The sequence below is a fragment of the Liolophura sinensis genome, chromosome 8 (assembly GCF_032854445.1).
Source record: "Liolophura sinensis isolate JHLJ2023 chromosome 8, CUHK_Ljap_v2, whole genome shotgun sequence".
Taxonomy (NCBI): Eukaryota; Metazoa; Mollusca; class Polyplacophora; order Chitonida; family Chitonidae; genus Liolophura; species Liolophura sinensis.
This window is the reverse complement of record NC_088302.1, coordinates 483,631-510,357: the sequence shown is the minus strand read 5'-3', so window position 1 is coordinate 510,357 and position 26,727 is coordinate 483,631. Positions and strand designations below refer to the sequence as shown.

Below are 26,727 nucleotides of genomic sequence, written 5' to 3'. Positions count from 1 at the left end.
TACATTGTGTTTGTTTGTGTCCTCATTGCTGAAAGAATGCAGGAGTCTTGTACCTTGTCTCTCTAATAGCTACACACTGAACATCTTTGATATTCTTGAGTACAGAGTAAAACACCAATCAGATAAATAAATAAATAAGAATATCACTGAGAAAGTAAGTCTGTCAAGTTTAATGTCTGTGTTTAATGAGATCCATGACAGAGTAAAGGTGTAAACGTGTGTAAATCTCTGAGCCCTGTTGGTAATACATTATATGGTGTTTAAGCACTCACTGTGCTACTCCTGTCTACTGGTTCCTCAAGACAAGCTAAGACAAGGTTGTTGTGCCCATGTATTGATGCTGTCTGTTACTCCTCGCAGATCTGGCAACACTGCGACTGTATGAGTGTCCCGCGGGAGAAGGTGGAAGATAGCTATCTCTGTGAGCAGTGTGATCCCAGACCTGTCCCTAAGGTCAGTCTGTGCTAGGAGCCACACACACACAAAAGTCAAGCAGAACAAACTGCAGCAATTATATGTGGCAGCTTTAGGATAACTTCTCATGTCTTATATGACTATGTGGCCATTCTAGAATGTTCTTAATCTTTGACTTTCCCATGTAGACGTATGCTAAAGCAGCAAAGTCCTGAAGTAGTACAAGTATTAACAAACAACTGCATTTGCGCGCTGATAGTTTTGGGGTGGGTGAAATGTTTACTGAAATGCCCTTGTACATTAACTACATCCTGGATGAACTGAGGGTACTTCACAGGATGTTTATTTTTTTTTTTTTTGAACCATGGAAATGTAGAGGAATACTGTTAGATTAGAACAAATAATCAAAGTGGCTATTTAAATAAAACAGTTAGGATTGCTTAGGGCAGGTAATAACCTGGATTTGTATTCAGGCTGTTTATTGGACATGTGATCAGGACTTACAGGTACGGCAGTGTGTTCCTGAATTCATGGCTTACAGATGAACTATGTGCTGAACTAGGTCATCTTGTCTGTTGTAGGAGATTTTACTGGTGCCACAACCCCATGACGGAACACCTGGCTTCACCTACTACATGACCTTGATGAGAGACGACCTTCAGGTTCGCGTGGGCGACTGTGTCTATCTCATGAGGGATAACTCTGTCAAGCGGAGCTCTGACGGCACACCAGTCAGGGTCTCCCATCGCCTTATGTCAAACATTAGCCCTGATAAGCTGGATATATTTAGGGTGGAGCGGCTGTGGAAGACTGATGTGTAAGTTAGCTCAGTAACGTGTGAGGTTAGCTCAGCGAGGTGTGAGGTTAGCTCAGCGAGGTGTGACGTTACCTCAGCGAGGTGTGACGTTACCTCAGTATGAAAAGGGTGTGGTACTCATAGAAGTTCATGAATATTGTCCACAGTTCACTCCCAAAAATCAGAAGAATTTGGATTTTCATTAAAATGTCTCTGCTGTGTTTGAGATACATTTTCCAAAAGATTAATAGAGCAGCAGTGTTGATTAATAGAGTTATAATAATGTAAAATGGTATGTATTGTCAGCTGTGTAGCTTGTCAGAGATCTATGGGAAGTGCAGTGTGAGGTGACTGAGTGAAGCAGATGTGGTCAGTATTTGTCTCGTCTCTTCTCCGCAGGGGGGAGAGGTTTGCTTTTGGTCATCACTATTTCCGACCCCACGAGACGTTCCATGAGCCCAGCAGGAAGTTCTTTCCTAACGAGGTGTTCCGTATCCCTATGTATGAGAACCTGCCCCTGGAGGCAGTGATAGGGACATGCTGTGTGATGGACCCCTACACCTACTCTAAGGGTCGCCCCAAGGGCATGAGAGAACAGGACATCTACATCTGTGAATACAGGCTCGACAAAACAGCTCACCTCTTTTACAAGATCTCCCGTTCCAAGTAAGCACAATTAGTTACAGCCCTGTCATACTTACAACTTTGGTTGAAAAGATGGCTCAGAAGGCCGCATATTAACATGGACCTAGAGATCGATGTGTATGTGAAGATTTGAATAAGAATTTCACCTCGTATTATTTATAAATTGAACTCTGGGTACAAATTTCATTTTGTTTCATCACACTTCCGTTAACATAAACGTTTGACACTATTTGACACTGTTTTGCAGCTGTTTACCATTTATTTACCTGATTCACCAAGTTGTGTGTGTGTAAACACAATATTAGTAGCTCTTTAAGAGAGTTAAACAGTCAGTCATGAAGATTTGTGTTAAAACCAGAGTCATGATGCGAAGTGCTGTTAGTGTTAAATGAACACTGTATGAAGTGCCATTAGTGTTAAATGAACACTGTGTGGAGTGCTGTTAGTGTTAAATGAACACTGTGTGAAGTGCCATTAGGGTTAAATGAACACTGTGTGAAGGGCTATCAGTGGTAAGTGAACACTGTGTGAAGGGCTATCAGTGGTAAGGAACACTGTGTGAAAGACTGTCAGTGTTAAGTGAACACTGTGTGAAGGGCTGTCAGTGTTAAATGAACAGTGTGTGAAGGGCTGTTAGTGTTAAATGAACAGTGTGTGAAGGGCTGTCAGTGTAAAATGTAGCATAACACCATCAGGGCAAAGTTTGATTTTTGTCTTACAGGTACCCAGTTAACGGTAAATTAACTGTAAACGCTACTGTTGTGTGTTACAGTTATGCAGTCAACTGTAAATTCTATCTTTTTGTGTTACAGGTACCCAATCAACTGTAAATCCTATTGTTTTGACAGATTTGAGAAGAAGTTAGTTCCAAAGAGAACCTACTCTGTAAGTAGAATTGAGTTGATCCTCTGTAGCTTATGTGGTCAGTTGGTTTGTAACAAATGTGTCTGTGATGTTCTTTCGAAATCTAGATGGCAGAATTTTCTGACAAAATGTAAGCTAAGCGCTAAATATACATGTATGGTAACAACTGTCTTACTTGTTGTATGTAACTTTCTGTCCAACAGGAATATCGCTTGCCACAAGTGGAATATTAGTGTAACATGAGCTGACATATCCAGTTACTGACTTACCAGCTCAACAAGTGTAGCTTTCACACTTGTTCACCTCATCTGTTGTGTTTTTCAGCCACATGAGGTGCCTGAGTCTTACAAGCGTAAAATGGCTGGAGAGCGGCCTAACCAGGGTGGGGAGGATAGCGACAGGTGCCCATCCAGGAGTGATGACTCTGTGTGCCCTGCAGACCAGGAGAGGGAGATGGAGGTCAGGCGGACAGAGGGGGAGCACTGCGAGGACGTCGACTCTGATATGGACTCAGAGGAAGATCTACCATTAGCTCAGGTGAAAAACTGCCAGGTTAGTTAGCATTGTTTGATGGATGAGCTAGGCTGGTGCGCTAACAGGAGTGAATGTTCAGCCGCTGGCTGGTAGGGTTATCATAGCTCTGGTGAGCTAACGGGGAATGTTCAGACACTGGCTGGTAGGGTTAAGCCACAAGTTATCATGGCTGTGGTGAGCTAACAAGGGGAATGTTCAGACACTGGCTGGTAGGGTTAAGCCGCAGGTTATCATAGCTCTGGTGAGCTAACGGGGAATGTTCAGACACTGGCTGGTAGGGTTAAGCCACAAGTTATCATGGCTGTGGTGAGCTAACAGGGGGAATGTTCAGACACTGGCTGGTAGGGTTATCATAGCTCTGGTGCGCTAACAGGGGGAATGTTCAGACACTGACTGGTAGAGTTAAGCCGCAGGTTATCATGGCTGTGGTGAGCTAACGGGGAATGTTCAGACACTGGCTGGTAGGGTTAAGCCACAAGTTATCATGGCTGTGGTGAGCTAACAGGGGGGATGTTCAGCCACTGGCTGGTAGGGTTATCATAGCTCTGGTGAGCTAACAGGGGGAATGTTCAGACACTGGCTGGTAGGGTTAAGCCGCAGGTTATCATGGCTGTGGTGAGCTAACAGGGGGAATGTTCAGACACTGGCTGGTAGGGTTAAGCCGCAGGTTATCATGGCTGTGGTGAGCTAACAGGGGGAATGTTCAGACACTGGCTGGTAGGGTTAAGCCACAGGTTATCATGGCTCTGTTGAGCTAACGGGGGATGTTCAGACACTGGCTGGTAGGGTTAAGCCGCAGGTTATCATGGCTGTGGTGAGCTAACAGGGGGAATGTTCAGACACTGGCTGGTAGGGTTAAGCCACAGGTTATCATGGCTCTGTTGAGTAACAGGGGGGATGTTCAGCCAGTGGCTGGTAGGGTTATCATAGCTCTGGTGAGCTAACAAGGGGAATTTAAAAGTACTCATCAATGATTCAAAGTGTTACCTGTTTGAGTACTGCTCAGGGTAGGAGCGAAAGTAATTGTCTTACGTAGTGATAATCCATCCCCCATGGTTTTAGTCTGTGATCTAGATCACAAGGATTAGCGACAGCGAAGGAAACAAAGGAGGATTAAAACCACCCATGATGATACCTGTTTGACATTCTTGAATAACTTCAGCCATATTATATCTTGGAAAATTTTAAGATTTGTTTTTCATTATTCCCCAAAATACACGAAAATGAATTCCCGTGAACATATTTTGGAGACGATCTGCGAAAATGATTTCTGTTTGACTTCAGCTTACGACAATCAACCACATTACTCGAGTCGACATTCAAATGGCAATGAATCGCCAGCCATGCATGTAGAGCAAGGGTATGATACCGCTGTTTAATATTTGCAATTTCTGGGAGAATATCACTGCATTTAATGTTATGTATCTATATACTTTCAGTCTGTTACACTTTCTGCCTTTATATCGGTTAAATGATTTTATCTGATCACTGTTAAGCAGCAACTACATTAAGCACCCTGCCGCGCGAAGACCCAAAGACTACAGTGTCCTGCGATGACTCAACACCAACTCAAAATTAGATTAATTTAACCAATATTGAAAAGGAAGCTAACTTTGAAATAAAGCATGTGGAGATGTTTGGATGTCTTGCTTATAATGAAGATTTCTGCCTGGTCACCATGGAACCCTGCATTGATTTCCATGGTGTGGGTATAATTAACAATGGTTTACTGTTTAGGATTCAAGATCAGTACAAGAAGACCAACACATCCCATTGAAGTGGAAAATATGCCTTAGCACACAACTGATCAACTGCATATTAATTCTTGAACATCAGTCAAACGTAAAAAAAAACAACCCCTAGAATCGGATGTGAGTTGGTTGTTGTGACAATTCCGTGGAGCAAAACACTAAAAATATACAGTTATATAGACTACCCAGTTGTTATCTGGGTATATATGTGTTGTGTCAGATCTACCTGAACATGTAACCCATCGTATAACAGTGTTTAACTAGTTTGAGATTTATTAATGAAAAATCGAATAGTATGAATAGCCGATTCTGACTTCTTTAATTTGCATCTTATTCTATTTTGGCTATTTATTTATAAGTGAACGTCAGTGTGTCAGTCTGGACCGATCTGAACAAATATGCCTTTGTGCTTGTCTCCGTAATATGCTTATCAGTTAATGTTGGTTATCGATTGTGAGGTATGCAGAAGCCAGGGATAAAACTGCTGTGTATTTTTTCATGTTTCCTCTAACAATTCATGATCTGGGAAACTGTTGTATATACTAGTTCTGTTCTTAACATTGTTTGCTCTGCTTCCACCTTAAAACTTCACTGATGTAGTTAATTTTCTATATACGTCAGCTCAATCCATGTATTGATCTGGCTAATCTGTATCTTTAAAAATCAGCGTTTCGATATACTATAACATTTTTTTTTGCATTTACTGAAAAATTAGGGTAACAGTAGAAAAATGTTCACAAAAATAACGACGAGAATTTCGCTTTTTCGTATTAATATAGAAATTAACAAAGTAATATTTTTCGTTAGTATATACAGTTTAATAGTCTATAGATATTGTATAACCATAAAGTCTTTCATGTCACAGATGAAACAGTAGGCCCTATCTGAGCGGCATTTGCCTGAACGTGCAAAGCCTATTGTTTTCTAATTACGCACTCCATGTGTTTGGTGAACTTCAACATAAATCCTGTACTTGAAATGAACTCAGTTAGAAATCTAGGCACCTATTGTGCGGTAATCCTGGATTACTCGCGCATATTTACATGTCTGACTGAATGTCTACTATAAACCTCAAATTTCCCAATCACCAATGCCAAACTAAAAGTCGGCAAGTCCGGTAAAAATACCGGCTCTTCATAATTTAACAAGTACATGTACGCACGTAAGTATTGCAATTTATTATTACTCGATAACCTTGTGGCATCCATAGCCTATACTGGTTGTGTGGCATGTTGTTGTTGTAAATCAAGCATTTTGAAAAACAAAACAATGGCTGAAGGCATTATTTGCTGATTTCGGCGGTAGGAGACCGGCGTAACTATATCTCTTTTACACATCACAATACACTCTTGGTGTATTAATACGCAAACGATTTCATGTTCTGTTCATGTTTTGAGGCAGGTCTAACGTGCAGTGAAGCGTGCAACTCGAGTGAAAAGCGCAAAATAAACGAATTGGGTAAACCACATACATTTTAACTAATTCGTGTTTAACGAGTAGATACAAAACGATAATTGGGGATGGTTCCTAAGTAAAATGATATGGAAGACAAAAGCTACATATAGACAAAAGAATATTGTATTTTTTTTTTGTTTGTTGACAGCGTCAGGAAAAGAAGAATCGATTGAACAAGATTTTGTTGCGCTTGTTGGGAACAATTCCTGGGAAGCAGAGAGTCGACCTGTCATACCTGCTGGAAGAAGGCTCGGGAAAACGACCACGCAAGAAACCGCAGACTCACTTCTAACACGCCTCTCCTGGGCCAACCACATCTATGAACAGTGCTAGAATAAGCTAACTTTGCCAAAATCCATCCACTCACTCATCTTTGAACATTTGTGAACACTAGGAGCTAGTATTTTCACTCATTATACAGCTAACTTAAGGATGCTGTCAGAGCCAAAGAAAAAACATTATCATGGTCATGTCTGGCCAAATGTGGACTCCAGTAAGCTCTGGATAATAAACTGTGGACTACATTAAGATCTGGATGACCAAATGTGAACTCCAGAAAGTTCTGGATAACAAACTGTGGACTCCAGTAAGCTCTGAATAACAAACTGTGGACTACATTAAGCTTTCAATAACAAACTGTGGACTCCAGTAAGCTCTGAATAACAAACTGTGGACTACATTATTTTCTGAATAAGCCAGTAAGCTCTGAATAACAAACTGTGGACTCCAGTAAGCTCTGAATAACAAACTGTGGACTACATTAAGCTTTCAATAACAAACTGTGGACTCCAGTAAGCTCTGAATAACCAACTGAGGATTCCAGAAAGCCCTGGATGACCCACTGTGGACTCCGGTAAGCACTGGATAACAAACAGTGGACTTCTGTAAGCTCTGGTTTATAATTAACAGTGGATTCCAGTAAGCTCTGAACAACCAACTGTGGATTCTGTTAGGTTCTGAATAACCTACTGTGGACTATAGTAAGCTCTGGTTTACAACCATCAACTGTGCACTACATTACATGTCGACTACATTAAGTTGTGGTTTACGACCAGCAACTGTGGACTACAGTAAGCTCTGGTTTACAACCAACAGCTGTTGACTTCAATAAGCTCTTGTTTACGACCAGCAACTGTGCATTACAGTAAGCTCTGGTTTATAACCATCAACTGTCGACTACATTAAGCTTAGGTTTATAACCAGCAACTGTAGACTACATTAAGCTCAGGTTTACAACCAACAACTGTGGACTACATTAAGCTCCGGTTTACAACCAACAACTGTGGACTTCAATGAGCTCTGGTTTACGACCAGCAGCTGTGCATTACAGTAAGCTCTGGTTTACAACCAACAACTGTGGACTTGACCAACACTGAATAACCAACTAGATCTGGTGACCCTGTAATGCAGGACATTGGTGATTACAGTATACATACAATTTTCCCACTACCCTTATTCCACTGAATGTACGACTGGACTTTACCACACCCTTATTGATGCATGGGACAAGATACACACCACACCTCGGACTTGTCGCAAGACTGATAAAGTGCACAAATCTGTTTTTGTCATAGCATCAGGACTTGACACACTAATACCAGTACCTACTGTGTAACTTCTGTTCTTATGTAGACAGGCTGGCAAGCAAGACCACACCTGGCCTCTTGCACAAAGAAATATCACAAAGGCAGCAAAATTTCATTGTCGCCCAGGATTGTATATTTTAACTAGTATAGTTAAGGACTGATATCATTCTGCAGATGGTTGGTGCATGAAAGTGTATAGTGCACTGTATATGTATAAATATACAGCTATGTTTGTGTATGTGCTTGTATTCTTCTTAAAGGTGAGACCAGACAGGTGTGGTTTTGTGCAGTAGTCCACTAGGTGATGGTCAGTTGGCCTTAGGCATCTTGGGGACAGCACTTGCTAGCTGCTGCAGTCACATCGGTGTCACCTCCCATCCTCCTACTGAAATGTACATACAGAAAATGGTGGTGTACATGTATGATATAGGCACAGACTCCATGGACTTTCCTGGACTCCATGGAACACAATCACATACTTGTACATTGAGAGCACCAAGATAAGAGATATTAATTACCCACAAGTGTTCAACTCACTGTAACCGTACATGTACATGTTATTTATTTCCAGAACATTGACTTCTGTTTTATCCAGTGTGTAGTGACAGGCCAAATCTGGATGAGTGCAAAGATGTTCACCCTCATGTGCAAAATTATGTAGTCTTGTGTACACCTAGCTTATTGGAACTGGGAATGAACCACTTGTTGTTAAGGGGTGTTCATGTGTGATGACAAATACTGATAGAATCAGCCTGCATGTCTATGTTCTGGACATTGGTTTCTGAGGTCTTTATCAGGAGACTTAACTGCTATACCCAGGAGGTATGCACATCTACTGTACATTTCACTCCAAGTTAAATATTTTCTCTCCATCTCTATGCAATTGACCCCCTTCCCCAGACTTAGCTGTTGAGCTATGTAGTTACCCATCTAGTTTATATCTAGTACATGTATATTACAGACCATGTTTTTGTCCCAAGGACATGTGTTAGGACGTCTGCTGTTGTTGTTGCTGTGCAGTTGTCTGCATTTATATAATTATGTATATCTATATAATATCTATCTATACATACATGCATTGGCTGCGTTGTCGCTGGTAGATGCTTGCTTGCTGAGCCAGTGTGTAAACACACAGTTCACAAGACTGTACATATGTGTGCTGGAGATCTGTAATGTACAGATATGTGGTATGGATTGAAAAAAGCCGTTTCCCCAGTTAAGTTATAACAGAAACAAGGAGTATCAAATACTCAGTCTTTAATTCTTTAGAATAGGCGTGTACTTGTATATATCTATATATATTCACATAAACCTATCTAAGCAGTGTATCATATATAAATATACACACATATATATATATATATATATATATATATATATATATATATATATATAGTTTAGCAAAAGAATAAATCGTTTTGGGCATGGTACATGATGAATTTGGAATGGATCTGATGACATTGGAGTCTAGGATTTAAAATTTTAATGACACCCCTTTGTTTTTTGCATCAGATGTTGTGACAGACCGTACCAGTCATGCTTTCATAATTATCACCATTTTTAGACTTGCATTTTGCCATTTTTTCTAGAGTCTGTTCAGGTAGTGGTGTGTGTATGTTAGCTCTGTGTGTTGTTTTTGCATTTTGCAGATTGTTACAGTTTTCTTTGCCTTTTAAGTATTTGTGCCAGCCAAATGTTGGCCAGTGTCTTGTATTTATTGGCCGAGTTGTGCATCTTGTTTTTATTCGGCCTTGTACATTCAGAATGGTTCTCCCTGCCGTTTTAACCCTGTAGTCCGTCACTTTTGGGAGTGTGTCCTGTATATGTACATATTGTATATACATGTATAACCATGGTTTTAGACTGGAGGACATTTTTTGAGCATATCTCCTGTGGAAGACGCTATGTATATACTCATTTACAGTTCACAAATCTTAGTTCTTCGAATGAATTGATCATTTATCTTTCAAGAAGGAATGAATTTCTCTTATTGACTGTAATTGAGAATGTATTCGTGTGCTGCATATGTTGTTGAACTCATTGCTTGGAAGTCCTTTTAGTGATGGTTGTTTTCCTCTGTTTATTTTGGGTTTTTTTTATAGTTCACAGGTTTATTGGGGATTCACTTTAGTATACAATTTGCTGGATACTTTTACTATCTGTGTGTCACACAGAAGCGTCTGTGGTCAGAGCTTGTTATTTTTTGTCTATGTCTACTTTTTCCTGCTCAATAGAACACACTTTTATATCTCTACTTAGCGCACAGCTTTTGATTGTCCGCATTATTTTAATTGTCTGTTGGCATCCCCTCACAAGATCCATTCTTTGTGGGTCTATATTTTTGTGTCTTAGAAAAAGAATTTTACTAAAAACTATTGGTAAATATGGGTACCATATCATTTTCCATTCATGCTTTTGGCAACTGCCTTGGCTATTGCAGCACAGGTTGCCATGGTAACATAGGTATTTGTATTCCACCCACCATCATCATTATCCCATTGTATTGTTTTAAAACCTCACCATTCTTTAGGTACAGAGTTACATCCCTTGCAAATGAGAGGATACTTTGTGCATATGCTGATATAAATAAAATATCAACATTGAAAAGATATCAGTGCTTTTGTGTTCATTTCACTCTGCCATTAATTGAAAGCGTCACATGTTGAAAGCTTTTTGATTTTGTGTTTTACTGGTTTGTTATCTCAATTTTACAACTGGTAAGAAGTGATTGGGTGACCAGCTGATCAAAAGTTTACACATGCGGAAAGTACATGCATGTCGGGTTCCGCCAACATACTGCTTGATCAAAGACGGCAGTTGTCAGGTACATGTAGATAACACTGTGTGTGCAGCAGTTTGCTGTGGGATTGGTTCCACAATGAAGGCCGTTGTGGCTACTTTTGAAAAAAAAAGTGAAGTTGCAGTTGATACCCTTTGTATTGCTCCTACAGCCAGCTTTACCATTTGTTCTCCTTTAGGGCTGGCTTTGTCTCTTTTGTACTGCTGTCAGACCCAGCTCTACCTTTTGGACTGCTCCTAGAGGCAGCTCTACCTTTTGTACTGCTCCTACAGCCAGTTCTACCTTTTGTACTGCTCCTAGCATGAGCTCTACCATTTGAACTGCTCCTAGAATGAGCTCTATCTTTTGAACTGCTCTTGGAGCCATCTCTACCTTTTGAACTGCACAAAGAACCAGTTGCTAAAGCCACCTCTATCATTTGTAGTGCTGCTAGTGCCAACACAGCCTTTTACTCTGCTCCCAGAGCCAGCTCTACTCCTAGAACCAACGCTACCTTTTGTGCTGCTGCTAGAGCCAGGTCTTCCTTTGGGGCATCTCCAAGAACCAGCTCTACCCTTCCCTCTGCTTTTAGAGCCAGCTCTACCTTTGGGGCAGCTCCTAGAGCCAGCTCCTCTTGAACTGCTGTTAGCACCAGTCCTACCTTTTGTAGTGCTGCTAGAACCAGCTCTACATTTTGTATGTGAAGTTTCTTTTTTTTTTGTTCAGTATATCTTACTCGATATGGTCCACAAAACTTGTACCACATTTTTTTATCTTGAAATAAGCAGCTGCCACAAAGTACCAAAAGGTTCATTACTCTACCATGCAGTACCACAAGGTTCATTACTCTACCATGCAGTACCACAAGGTTCATTACTCTACCATGCAGTACCACAAGGTTCATTACTCTACCATGCAGTACCACAAGGTTCATTACTCTACCATGCAGTACCACAAGGTTCATTACTCTACCATGCAGTACCACAAGGTTCATTACTTTATCATGCAGAACCACAAGGTTCATCACTCCACCATGACACCTTTTGAGTATTTTGTACACAGATGAATTTGCCACACAATACTGAGAAACTACTGTACAGTACTGTTTCATTTTTGGAACCTTCTTGGGAGTACTGCCGAGTTCAGAATCGTGCAGAGCTCCTCAGTTTTTGGAGTTCATAACTACACAATACTGCTGATCATTTAGAAATTTTTGTCCAGTAGTACAGAGTTCCAAACTGCACAGTATTACCCAGATCTAGGAAATTTCTGTCAAGTACAACACAGCTCCGAACTGCAAACTATAACATAGTTCTTGGAAATTTCTGTCCAGTACTACAGAGTTCGGCTCTGCACAGTATTCTGAGAACCCTTCTGAGCTGTACTGTAGTGTTCAGAACTGTACAGTACTGGCCAGTTCTGGGTACCCTTAGTTGCACTACAGAGTTCAGAACTGCACAGTACTGCCCAGTTCTGGGAACCCTTTGCTGTACTAAAGAGTTCTGAATTGCATGGTTTTGTCCAGTTCTTAGAGCTTTCTGTTCCAGAACTGCACAGTATACTTCCACAAAGTAACTAAAATCAACACCAAGTATACCAATGAAATCAAAATCTGTAAGCACAGTCTTTAAAAAAACACACACACAGGTGTAACAAATAAGGAACCATTCTTGTATATCCAGTTCTGTTCAATGACAACACAGGAAAAACAATAACAATACACGTAAACAACCAGATCCATGTTGCTATTTACCTTCATTTAATGAATGATTTGAAAAAGTCTCATCTGCTAATACAATGTATCTGGGATTTTGTCCGTAAGTAAGAAGGGCATTGCAGTTACCTTGTCCAGTGTTTGTAAAGTTTTAACCAACAATTTCTTCATTCTGACATCGAAAATGAAAGCTACACATTGTTGCAAAAGTAGAGTATTGTGGTAACTCCAACAAATCTATACAAGGCGATGATTCATTATTTCAGTTTTACCTAAACCCTTTCCAAGAATAAATGAAATTGTACAACACGGCATATATGTACAGGAGACAATGTTTTTAGAGACAATGTTTTTAGAGTAAATGAAATACGGTATAGTGGACAGAGCAGAGTACATACAGTGGGGCCACAACATAGATTTAAATGGATGAATAATAGACAAAACAAATAAGTGATAAACCACACAGTGGGTGGGTGACAGTACAGTGATAAACCACACAGTGGGTGGGTGACAGTACAGTGATCAACCACACAGTGGCTGTGTCACCCATTCACTGTGTGGTTTATCACTGTACTGTCACCCACTCATGGTGTGGTTTATCACTGTACTGTCACCCACCCACCCAGTGTCACCCACCCACTGTATGGTTTATCACTGTCCTCACCTGTGGTTTAGTGTCCAACAGTTCACAGAAAAACATGTCTGTTGTATACATGTTCTCACATGTGGCTTAGTGTCCCACTGTTAACAGAAAACCATGCCTGTTGCATACACGTTTTCACCTGTGGTTTAGTGTCCCACTGTTAACAGAAAACCATGTCTGTTGTATACACGTTCTCACCTGTGGTTTAGTGTCCCACTGTTCACAGAAAAACATGTCTGTTGTATACACGTCCTCACCTGTGGTTTAGTGTCCAACTGCTCACAGAAAAATCATGTCTGTTGTATACACATCCTCACCTGTGGTTTAGTGTCCAACAGTTCACAGAAAAACATGTCTGTTGTATACACGTCCTCACTTGTGGTTTAGTGTCCCACTGTTAACAGAAAAACATGTCTGTTGTATACATGTCCTCACCTGTGGTTTAGTATCCCACTGTTAACAGAAAACCATGTCTGTTGTATACACGTTCTCACATGTGGTTTAGTGTCCCACTGTTAACAGAAAACCATGTCTGTTGTATACACGTTCTCACCTGTGGTTTAGTGTCCCACTGTTCACAGAAAAACATGTCTGTTGTATACACGTCCTCACCTGTGGTTTAGCGTCCAACTGCTCACAGAAAAATCATGTCTGTTGTATACACATCCTCACCTGTGGTTTAGTGTCCCACTGTTCACAGAAAAACATGTCTGTTGTATACACGTTCTCATCCGTGGTTTAGTGTCCCACTGTTAACAGAAAACCATGTCTGTTGTATACACGTTTTCACCTGTGGCTTAGTGTCCCACTGTTAACAGAAAACCATGTCTGTTGTATACACTTTCTCATCCGTGGTTTAGTGTCCCACTGTTAACAGAAAACCATGTCTGTTGTATACACGTCCTCACTTGTAGTTTAGTGTCCCACTGTTAACAGAAAACCATGTCTGTTGTATACACGTTCTCATCCGTGGTTTAGTGTCCCACTGTTAACAGAAAACCATGTCTGTTGTATACACATCCTCACCTGTGGCTTAGTGTCCCACTGTTAACAGAAAACCATGTCTGTTGTATACACGTTCTCATCCGTGGTTTAGTGTTACACTGTTAACAGAAAACCATGTCTGTTGTATACACGTTCTCACCTGTGGTTTAGTGTCCCACTGTTCACAGAAAAAGATGTCTGTTGTATACACGTCCTCACCTGTGGTTTAGTGTCCTACTGTTAACAGAAACCATGTCTGTTGTATACACGTTCTCATCCGTGGTTTAGTGGGCCACTGTTAACAGAAAACCATGTCTGTTGTATACACGTTCTCATCCGTGGTTTAGTGTCCCACTGTTAACAGAAACCATGTCTGTTGTATACACGTTCTCATCCGTGGTTTAGTGGGCCACTGTTAACAGAAAACCATGTCTGTTGTATACACGTTCTCATCCGTGGTTTAGTGTCCTACTGTTAACAGAAACCATGTCTGTTGTATACACGTTCTCATCCGTGGTTTAGTGGGCCACTGTTAACAGAAAACCATGTCTGTTGTATACACGTCCTCACCTGTGGTTTAGTGTCCCACTGTTAACAGAAAACCATGTCTGTTGTATACACGTTCTCATCCGTGGTTTAGTGTTACACTGTTAACAGAAAACCATGTCTGTTGTATACACGTTCTCACCTGTGGTTTAGTGTCCCACTGTTCACAGAAAAAGATGTCTGTTGTATACACGTCCTCACCTGTGGTTTAGTGTCCTACTGTTAACAGAAACCATGTCTGTTGTATACACGTTCTCATCCGTGGTTTAGTGGGCCACTGTTAACAGAAAACCATGTCTGTTGTATACACGTTCTCATCCGTGGTTTAGTGTCCCACTGTTAACAGAAACCATGTCTGTTGTATACACGTTCTCATCCGTGGTTTAGTGGGCCACTGTTAACAGAAAACCATGTCTGTTGTATACACGTTCTCATCCGTGGTTTAGTGTCCTACTGTTAACAGAAACCATGTCTGTTGTATACACGTTCTCATCCGTGGTTTAGTGGGCCACTGTTAACAGAAAACCATGTCTGTTGTATACACGTCCTCACCTGTGGTTTAGTGTCCAACAGTTCACAGAAAAACATGTCTGTTGTATACACGTCCTCACTTGTGGTCTAGTGTCCCACTGTTAACAGAAAACCATGTCTGTTGTATACACGTCTTCACCTGTGGTTTAGTGTCCCACTGTTAACAGAAAACCATGTCAGTTGTATACACGTTCTCACCTGTGGCTTAGTGTCCCACTGTTAACAGAAAAACATGTCTGTTGTATACACGTTCTCATCCGTGGTTTAGTGTCCCACTGTTAACAGAAAACCATGTCTGTTGTATACACATCCTCACCTGTGGCTTAGTGTCCCACTGTTAACAGAAAACCATGTCTGTTGTATACACATCCTCACCCGTGGCTTAGTGTCCCACTGTTAACAGAAAAACATGTCTGTTGTATACACGTCCTCAACTGTGGTTTAGTGTCCAACATTTCACAGAAAAATCATGTCTGTTGTATACACATCTTCACCTGTGGTTTAGTGTCCCACTGTTAACAGAAAACCATGTTTGTTGTATACATGTCCTCACCTGTGGTTTAGTGTCCCACTGTTAACAGAAAACGATGTCTGTTGTATACACATCCTCACCTGTGGTTTAGTGTCCAACAGTTCACAGAAAAATCATATCTGTTGTATACACACGCACAACTGTGGTTTAGTGTCATGGTAAATAAATCCTACAACTACTTCAATGTTCCTCAAGACAAAAGCTGCTTTATTTCCGGCGACTCTTTCTGATTTTGCGTGGCATTTTTTCTCCTAGTCGTCTGAAACAAAGAGAAAGTGATTTGAGATTGAGAAGACATAAATATGACAGATTGCTCTGATTTTTTTCTCTCAGTAGTTTCTGATGAAAAGTGAAAGACTGACCGAGACAAAGGTCTCCAAAATTTCTGGCCATTAAGCAGTTTCTAGACAGCTTTTGTCTGCTATTTAAAACATCGATACACAGGCAGACATCTGAACCATACTAAGCCAAAACTTTATTCAGTAAAATGAAGAAGACTTACTTTTGAATCTTTCTGCAAATATGACTTTTATTTGGACAGTCTCTCCTCTTGTGTTCTAAAGCTCCACAAACATGGCATCCTGAAGAAAACGGATCAACAATTTGGAGAAATTCAGGCAAATAAAGATTATGCAGTCAAGGTGTTTTATCTACAAATACACTCTGTACCATTAGCTACTGCTCGTGTACATGTATACACCCTATAGGCTGACAGCTCTGATGACACAACCGACAGTGGTCAGCTAACTAACACTGATGACACACCTGAGTGTGGTCAACTAACTCACACTGATGGCACACCTTACTGTGGTCAACTAACTCACACTGATGACACACCTGACTGTGGTCAACTAACTAACACTGCTGACACACCTGACAGTGGTCAGCTAACTAACACTTATGACACACCTGATAGTGACCATTATGTTACACACACCTTACTCTGGTCAACTAACTCACACTGATGATACACCTGACTGTGGTCAGCTAACTCACACTGATGACACACCTGACTGGTCAACTAACTAACACTGTTGACACAACTAACAGTGGTCAACTAACTCACACTGATGATACACCTGACAGTGGTCAGCTCACTCACACTGATGACACAACTGACAGTGGTCAACCAACTCACACTGATGACACAACTGACTGTGGTCAGCTAACTCACACTGATGACACAACTGACTGTGGTCAGCTCACTCACACTGATGACACAACTGACAGTGGTCAACCAACTCACACTGATGATACATCTGACTGTGGTCAGCTAACTCACACTGATGACACACCTGACAGTGGTCAACCAACTCACACGGATGAAACAACTGACTGTGGTCAGCTAACTCACACTGATGACACAACTGACTGTGGTCAGCTAACTCACACTGATGACATACCTGACTGTGGTCAGCTAACTCGCACTGATGACACACCTGACAGTGGTCAACTAACTCACACTGATGACACACCTGACTGTGGTCAACCAACTCACATGGATGACACAACTGACTGTGGTCAGCTAACTCACACTGATGACACACCTGACTGTGGTCAACTAACTCACACTGATGACACACCTGACTGTGGTCAACTAACTCACACTGATGATACACCTGACTGTGGTCAGCTAACTCACACTGATGACACACCTGACTGTGGTTAACTAACTCACATTGATGACACACCTGACAGTGGTCAACCAACTCACATGGATGACACAACTGACTGTGGTCAGCTAACTCACACTGATGACACACCTGGCTGTGGTCAACTAACTCACACTGATGACACACCTGACTGTGGTCAACTAACTCACACTGATGATACACCTGACTGTGGTCAGCTAACTCACACTGATGACACAACTGACAGTGGTCAACCAACTCACACTGATGACACACCTGACAGAGGTCAGCTAACTCACACTGATGATACACCTGACTGTGGTCAACTAACTCACACTGATGACACACCTGACAGTGGTCAACCAACTCACATGGATGACACAACTGACTGTGGTCAGCTAACTCACACTGATGACACACCTGACTGTGGTCAACTAACTCACGCTGATGACACACCTGACTGTGGTCAACTAACTCACACAGATGATACACCTGACTGTGGTCAGCTAACTCACACTGATGACACAACTGACAGTGGTCAACTAACTCACACTGATGACACACCTGACAGTGACCATTAGGTTACACACACCTGTGTTCAGCTAACTCACACCAATGACACACCTGACAGTGACAATTAGGTTACACACACCTGTGCTCAACTAACTCACACTGATGATACACCCGACAGTGGTCAACCAACTCACACGGATGACACAACTGACAGTGGTCAACCAACTCACACTGATGACACACCTGACTGTGGTCAACTAACTCACACTGATGATACACCTGACTGCGGTCAGCTAACTCACACTGATGACACAACTGACAGTGGTCAACTAACTCACACTGATGACACACCTGACTGTGGTCATCTAACTCACACGGATGACACAACTGTCAGTAGTCATCTAACTCACACTGATGACACACCTGACAGTGACCATTAGGTTACACACACCTGTGGTCAGCTAACTCACACCAATGACACACTTGACAGTGACCATAAAGTTACACACACCTGTGGTCAGCTAACTCACACTGATGACACATCTGACAGTGACCATTATGTTACACACACCTGTGGTCAGTTAACTCACACTGATGACACATCTGACTGTGACCCTAATGTTACACACACCTGTGGTCAGCTAACTCATGCTGATGACACATCTGACAGTGACCCTAATGTTACACATACCTGTGGTCAGCTAACTCACACTGATGACACACCTGACAGTGACCATAAAGTTACCCACTCTGTCTTTCACCTGTTACCTGTAGAATTGACAGCTCCACACCTGTGGTCAGCTAACTCACACTGTTGACACACCTCACTGTCACCGCCATCTGACTGTGACCCTAATGTTACACACACCTGTGGTCAGCTAACTCATACTGATGACACACCTGACTGTGGTCAGCTCACACTGTTGACACACCTCACTGTCACCACCATCTGACAGTGACCCTAATGTTACACACACACATGTGGTCAGCTAACTCACACTGATGACACACCTGACTGTGGTCAGCTAACTCACACTGATGACACACCTGACAGTGACCATAAAGTTACCCACTCTGTCTTTCACCTGTTACCTGTAGAATTGACAGCTCCACACCTGTGGTCAGCTAACTCACACTGTTGACACACCTCACAGTGAACACGTGATGGTTTCACGCATCTTCCACAAAGATCACAGTGAACGTAACTCTTCCCATCCTGGAAGGAAAAGTCGTTATGGCTCAAAATTTATTCTAACCATTTGAAACTTAAAAAGTTTGATTTGAATTAGTTGGTGTTCTACACCATACTCAAGGATGTCTCACTTCTAAATCCCGAGAAACTTAAAAGGGGATACATCTTAATTTTAATGATCATAGTGTAAACATAACCACTAGAAATTTGCACAGCTTGACAGATATGCCAGTCTAAATCTACAGACATTCACCCTTACTGGTACAGTCTAACCCTACAGACATTCACCTTACTGGTACAGTCTAACTCTACAGACATTCACCTTACTGGTACAGTCTAACTCCACCGACATTCACCTTACTGGTACAGTCTAACTCTACAGACATTCACCTTACTGGTACAGTCTAACTATCCACAGACTTTCACCCTTACTGGTACAGTCTAACCCTACAGACATTCACCTTACTGGTACAGTCTAACTCTACAGACATTCACCTTACTGGTACAGTCTAACCCTACAGACATTCACCCTTACTGGTACAGTCTAACCCTACAGACATTCACCTTACTGGTACAGCCTAACTCCACCGACATTCACCTTACTGGTACAGTCTAACTCTACAGACATTCACCCTTACTGGTACAGTCTAACTATCTACAGACATTCACCTTACTGGTACAGTCTAACTCTACAGACATTCACCTTACTGGTACAGTCTAACTCTACAGACATTCACCTTACTGGTACAGTCTAACCCTACAGACATTCACCCTTACTGGTACAGTCTAACTATCTACAGACATTCACCTTACTGGTACAGTCTAACTCTACAGACATTCACCTTACTGGTACAGTCTAACTCTACAGACATTCACCTTACTGGTACAGTCTAACCCTACAGACATTCACCCTTACTGGTACAGTCTAACCCTACAGACATTCACCTTACTGGTACAGCCTAACTCCACCGACATTCACCTTACTGGTACAGTCTAACTCCACCGACATTCACCCTTACTGGTACAGTCTAACTATCTACAGACATTCACCTTACTGGTACAGTCTAACTCTACAGACATTCACCTTACTGGTACAGTCTAACTCTACAGACATTCACCTTACTGGTACAGTCTAACTCTACAGACATTCACCCTTACTGGTACAGTCTAACTCTACAGACATTCACCTTACTGGTACAGTCTAACCCTACAGACATTCACCTTACTGGTACAGTCTAACTCTACAGACATTCACCTTACTGGTACAGTCTAACTCTACAGACATTCACCTTACTGGTACAGTCTAACCCTACAGACATTCACCTTACTGGTACAGTCTAACCCTACAGACATTAGCCTTACTGGTACAGTCTAACTCTACAGACATTCACCCTTACTGGTAAAGCCTAACCTTACAGACATTCACCTTACTGGTACAGCTCCCACATTTTTGACAGTGCCAGTTTTCTGGGGCTGAATAGCGCAGACATTTCTTACAAAACCTGAAACATACAAACCACATGTTAATACTACATCTGATATGTGGAGCTACATGTACATGTAACAGTGATATCATCTAGAACAGATGACCAACAACAGGCCACACCTTCAAAGTATTCCACGTGTATTAGGGAATTGGGATTTGTCAGGCTAAACCCCTGCAACACACTTGTCCTCCAGTAGATGTTAAGTGGAGAGAGAGGGATACAGATGACATGAGTGTTGACAGAGAAGAATTCAGCACAGGTGAAGAATTGTTGCTGTGGGAACCTGCAAACCAGTTTGGACAATCAGCAATAGTCAGTTTTCGGCACATTTAGTCTGCGGGGTGTCATTTGTTTTATTCACACAGGTCTGTTTGTCCTCACTTTTACTCCTCCTCTCAGGTCTGTTTGCCCTCACCCGGTCTCTTCACTTTTACTCCTCCTCTCAGGTACGTTTGTCCTCACCTGGTCTCTTCACTTTTACTCCTCCTCAGGTCTGTTTGTCCTCACCTGGTCTCTTCATTTTTTACTCCTCCTCTCAGGTCTGTTTGTCCTCACCTGGCCTCTTCACTTACTCCTCCTCTCAGGTACGTTTGTCCTCACCTGGTGTCTTCACTTTTACTCCTCCTCAGGTCTGTTTGTCCTCACCTGGTCTCTTCATTTTTTACTCCTCCTCTCAGGTCTGTTTGTCCTCACCTGGCCTCTTACTCCTCCTCTCAGGTCTGTTTATCCTCACCTGGTCTCTTCACTTTTACTCCTCCTCTCAGGTCTGTTTGTCCTCACCTGGTCTCCTCACTTACTCCTCCTCTCAGGCCTGTTTGTCCTCATCTGGTCTCCTCACTTTTATTCCTCTTCTCAGGCCTGTTTATCCTCACCTGGGCTCCTCACTTTTACTCCTCCTCTCAGGTCTGTTTGTCCTCATCTGGTCTCTTCACTTTTACTCCTCCTCTCAGGTCAGTTTGTCCTCACCTGGTCCTCCTCACTTTTACTCCTCCTCTCAGGTCTGTTTGTCCTCACCTGGTCTCTTCACTTTTACTCCTCCTCTCAGGTCTGTTTGTCCTCATCTGGTCTCCTCACTTACTCCTCCTCTCAGGCCTGTTTGTCCTCATCTGGTCTCACTTTTATTCCTCTTCTCAGGCCTGTTTGTCCTCACCTGGGCTCCTCACTTTTACTCCTCCTCTCAGGTCTGTTTATCCTCACCTGGTCTCCTCACTTTTACTCCTCCTCTCAGGTCTGTTTGTCCTCACCTGGTCCTCCTCACTTTTACTCTTCCCCTTAGGTCTGTTTGTCTTCATTTGGTCCTCCTCACTTTTACTCCTCCTCCCAGGTCTGTTTGTCCTCACCTGGTCTCCTCACTTTTACTCCTCCCCCAAATGGTCTCTCACTTTTACTCCTCCCTCACTTGGTCTCCTCACGCTTTTATTCCTTTTTCCTCTTTCCCACCAGGGCTCCTCTCATTTTTACTCCTTCCCCAACTGGGCTCTTTCCCCTACTTTGCTCTCCAACATGTCCTTTGCCCATCACACGTTTGTTCCTCCCCAACCTGAACCCTCCAACATGTGCTCCTTTCCCACCTGGGCTCCTACACATTTTTTAACCCCCCACACCCTGTGCTCCTTCCGTATCAATACTCCTCCCCTTCTGTGATTCCTTATCCCCCTTCTTTATCTCACCTTGTCTCCTCCACCTTCTGTGCTCTCTATGTGATCCTATCCCATCTGGGCTCCTCCCACTTCCTGTGCTCTCAAACATTTACTCCTCCCCTTCTGTATTCCTCAACCTGCTCCTTGCCATCTGTACCCGCCCCCGCCACCCCCACCCTCTTCTGTGCTCCCCAACATGTGCTCCTTTCCCATCTGTATTCCTCTCTCTTCCGACCTCCCAAACATGTGCTCCTCCCACTTGTGCTCCTTTCCCATCTCTATTCCTCTCTCTTCTGACCTCCCAAACATGTGCTCCTCCCACTTGTGCTACTTTCCCATCTGTATTATTTCTTCTGCCTCCCCCCAAACATGTGCTCCTCCCACTTGTACTCCTTTCCCATCTGTATTCCTCTCTCTTCTGACCCCCCCAAACATGTGCTCCTCCCACTTGTGCTCCTTCTCCATCTGTGTTCCTCTCTCTTCTGAGCTCCCAAACATGTACTCCTCACCATCTGTCTGAAGTGAACAAAAAAACTATTACCCAAATACAAAAGAAATATACTTACCAATAACCTTCTGTTTTGGGTAATACCACTTTGGATGGTGGGAGGTTGGTAAATATTCTTACTGGTGATCCTTCCTTCCTCCCCTTGTCTCCTGCATGGAACAGGCTGTGATTATCATAATCTACCTGTCAACAGTTCATCAGCACAGGTGATCATGCCGTCACAAAATATGAACAGTCCATTTCCCCTACATGTACATGAACAAACATCCTGATTTCCTTCATGAAGGAGCCATTACTTTGTAATAGACACACAGGAGAACCACATCATGTTTGGGTGAACACCTCTGAAGGCCTTACAAATGCCTTACAAATGAAGGCTGTTGCAGCTTTTTCAGTTATTTTCAAAAGAGCAAGAAAACCCTCTAAACACTAGAAAAAAGTAAGACACAGGTGTAGCTGGGAGGCCTGACAAACATGTTTCCCTGATAAATAAGCATTCTGGAAGTATTGTGTAAACAATATACGTGTAAAATATACATGTGTCAGTCCCCCATACATGTGTCAGTCCCCTATACGCGTCACTTCCCTACACGCGTCAGTCCCCCATAAATGTGTCAGTCCCCCATACATGTGGCAGTCCCCTATACGCGTCACTTCCCTACACGTGTCAGTCCCCCATACATGTGTCAGTCCCCCATACATGTGTCAGTCCCCTATACATGTGTCAGTCCCCCATACATGTGTCAGTCCCCCATACATGTGTCAGTCCCCTATACGCGTCAGTCCCCCATAAATGTGTCAGTCCCCCATAAATGTGTCAGTCCCCCACACATGTGTCAGTCCCCTATACGCGTCACTTCCCTACACGTGTCAGTCCCCCATACATGTGTCAGTCCCCCATACATGTGTCAGTCCCCCATACATGTATCAGTCCCCCATACATGCGTCACTTCCCCCATACATGTGTCAGTCCCCCATGCATGTGTCAGTCTCCTATACGCATTACTTCCCTATACATGTGTCAGTCCCCCATACATGTGTCAGTCCCCCATACATGTGTCAGTCCCCTATACATGTGTCAGTCCCCCATACATGTGTCAGTCCCCCATACATGTCAGTCCCCCATACATGTGTCAGTCCCCTATACGCGTCACTTCCCTATACATGTATCAGACTATTGTCAGAATAACAGCTACATGTATGTGTACAATACATATACGTGTACAGCATGTGTATGTGTACAACAAATGTATGTGTACAGTATATGTCAAGTGAATAACAGAACAAAACTGGCCATGAATTGAATTGACGAAACTCGCCAAAACAGGCCAAAAATCAAAAATTGGTGCGCAACTTGTCTCAGGGAAACCATGTAACAAATTTTCAATTCAGAAGAAATAAGAAGTTCATAAGCACGGCAAAAACTGTGATAATTTTGTTAGAGAATAAAGATGATCCGATCTGAAACACAGACTTGATATGTACGTTCTTGTGGTACAGCCATGTACCAAGTTTCAATTCAATGACATCAGCAAAAGTCTGCAAAACTACACGTAGCTGCTTTGTAACAGACTGGTAAACCAATAGGTGAACAGCCAACCTACATGTACATCTAGCTGCTCTGTGACAGATTGACAGACTGGTAAACCAATAGGTGAAGAGCTAGCCCACATGTACATGTAGCTGATCTGTGACAGACTGGTAAACCAATAAGTGAAGAGCTAGCCTACATGTATATCTAGCTGCTTTGTGACAGACTGACAGACTGGTAAACCAATAGGTGAAGAGCTACCCCACAAGTATCTTTCCGGATACAGGACTATAAGATAATATATTCAAGTACAAACCAATGCAAAATAAAGCAGTGTAACTTTACTTTATAATCCAGCATCGTCAAGCCTGGGCAAGCCTCCAGGATTCTCTTCTCCATGAAGTATGGGAAATACCAGAACATGGGACACAACACATCTGGGTGAAGAGAAGAACAAGAAACTGGTTAACATACTGAACACAGAACATCACACATCTGGGCGAAGAGAAGAACAAGGAAATGGTTAACACACTGAACACAGAACATCACACATCTGGGTGAAGAGAAGAACAAGGAAATGGTTAACATACTGAACACAGAACATCACACATCTGGGTGAAGAGAAGAACAAGAAACTGGTTAACATACTGAACACAGAACATCACACATCTGGGTGAAGAGAAGAACAAGGAAATGGTTAACATACTGAACACAGAACATCACACATCTGGGTGAAGAGAAGAACAAGAAACTGGTTAACATACTGAACACAGAACATCACACATCTGGGTGAAGAGAAGACCAAGGAAATGGTTAACATACTGAACACAGAACATCACACATCTGGGTGAAGAGAAGGACAAGGAAATGGTTAACACACTGAACACAGAACATCACACATCTGGGTGAAGAGAAGAACAAGGAAATGGTTAACATACTGAACACAGAACATCACACATCTGGGTGAAGAGAAGAACAACAAACTGGTTAACATACTGAACACAGAACATCACACATCTGGGTGAAGAGAAGAACAAGAAACTGGTTAACATACTAAACACAGAACATCACACATCTGGGTGAAGAGAAGAACAAGGAAATGGTTAACATACTGAACACAGAACATCACACATCTGAGTGAAAAGAAGAACAAGGATCTGGTTAACATACTGAACACAGAACATCACACATCTGGGTGAAGAGAAGAACAAGAAACTGGTTAACATACTGAACACAGAACATCACACATCTGGGTGAAGAGAAGAACAAGAAACTGGTTAACATACTGAACACAGAACATCACACATCTGGGTGAAGAGAAGAACAAGAAACTGGTTAACATACTCAACACAGAACATCACACATCTGGGTGAAGAGAAGAACAAGAAACTGGTTAACACACTGAACACAGAACATCACACATCTGGGTGAAGAGAAGAACAAGAAACTGGTTAACATACTGAACACAGAACATCACACATCTGGGTGAAGAGAAGAACAAGAAACTGGTTAACATACTGAACACAAAACATCACACATCTGGGTGAAGAGAAGAACAAGGAAATGGTTAACACACTGAACACAGAACATCACACATCTGGGTGAAGAGAAGAACAAGGAAATGGTTAACATACTGAACACAGAACATCACACATCTGGGTGAAGAGAAGAACAAGAAACTGGTTAACATACTGAACACAGAACATCACACATCTGGGTGAAGAGAAGAACAAGGAAATGGTTAACATACTGAACACAGAACATCAAACATCTGGGTGAAGAGAAGAACAAGGAAATGGTTAACACACTGAACACAGAACATCACACATCTGGGTGAAGAGAAGAACAAGGATCTGGTTAACACACTGAACACAGAACATCACACATCTGGGTGAAGAGAAGAACAAGGAAATGGTTAACATACTGAACACAGGACATGACTTGTCGAGGTGAAGAGAAGAACAAGAAACTGGTTAACATACTGAACACAGAACATCACACATCTGGGTGCAGAGAAGAACAAGAAACTGGTTAACATACTGAACACAGAACATCACACATATGGGTGAAGAGAAGAACAAGGATCTGGTTAACACACTGAACACAGAACATCACACATCTGGGTGAAGAGAAGAACAAGGAAATGGTTAACATACTGAACACAGGACATGACTTGTCGAGGTGAAGAAAAGAACAAGAAACTGGTTAACATACTGAACACAGAACATCACACATCTGGGTGAAGAGAAGAACAAGGATCTGGTTAACACACTGAACACAGAACATCACACATCTGGGTGAAGAGAAGAACAAGGAAATGGTTAACACACTGAACACAGAACATCACACATCTGGGTGAAGAGAAGAACAAGAAACTGGTTAACACACTGAACACAGAACATCACACATCTGGGTGAAGAGAAGAACAAGGAAATGGTTAACATACTGAAC

General features: G+C 42.2%; 2 protein-coding genes across 2 annotated transcripts in view; one reads left to right on the top strand and one right to left on the bottom strand.

Annotated features, from left to right (window-relative positions):
- LOC135472339 (uncharacterized) overlaps positions 1–9,373 on the top strand; it is a 71,837-nt gene extending 62,464 nt beyond the window's left edge. Inside the window, 6 exon segments of the mRNA XM_064751803.1 lie at positions 361–453; positions 996–1,231; positions 1,610–1,876; positions 2,668–2,740; positions 3,044–3,271; positions 6,608–9,373. Coding sequence (XP_064607873.1) covers positions 361–453; positions 996–1,231; positions 1,610–1,876; positions 2,668–2,740; positions 3,044–3,271; positions 6,608–6,751 — 1,041 coding nt within the window. The 3' untranslated portion in view covers positions 6,752–9,373.
- Positions 9,374–14,733: 5,360 nt separating this feature from the next.
- The window catches only part of LOC135472975 (rRNA N6-adenosine-methyltransferase ZCCHC4-like), a 46,723-nt gene continuing 34,729 nt past the window's right edge, over positions 14,734–26,727 (bottom strand). The window contains exons 7-12 of the mRNA XM_064752729.1: positions 24,622–24,713; positions 22,804–22,928; positions 20,537–20,612; positions 19,011–19,134; positions 16,277–16,355; positions 14,734–16,033 (exon numbers count right to left, since the gene is read on the bottom strand). Of these exons, the coding sequence (XP_064608799.1) occupies positions 15,982–16,033; positions 16,277–16,355; positions 19,011–19,134; positions 20,537–20,612; positions 22,804–22,928; positions 24,622–24,713 (548 nt within the window). The 3' untranslated portion in view covers positions 14,734–15,981. The remainder of the gene's footprint in view (positions 16,034–16,276; positions 16,356–19,010; positions 19,135–20,536; positions 20,613–22,803; positions 22,929–24,621; positions 24,714–26,727) is intronic.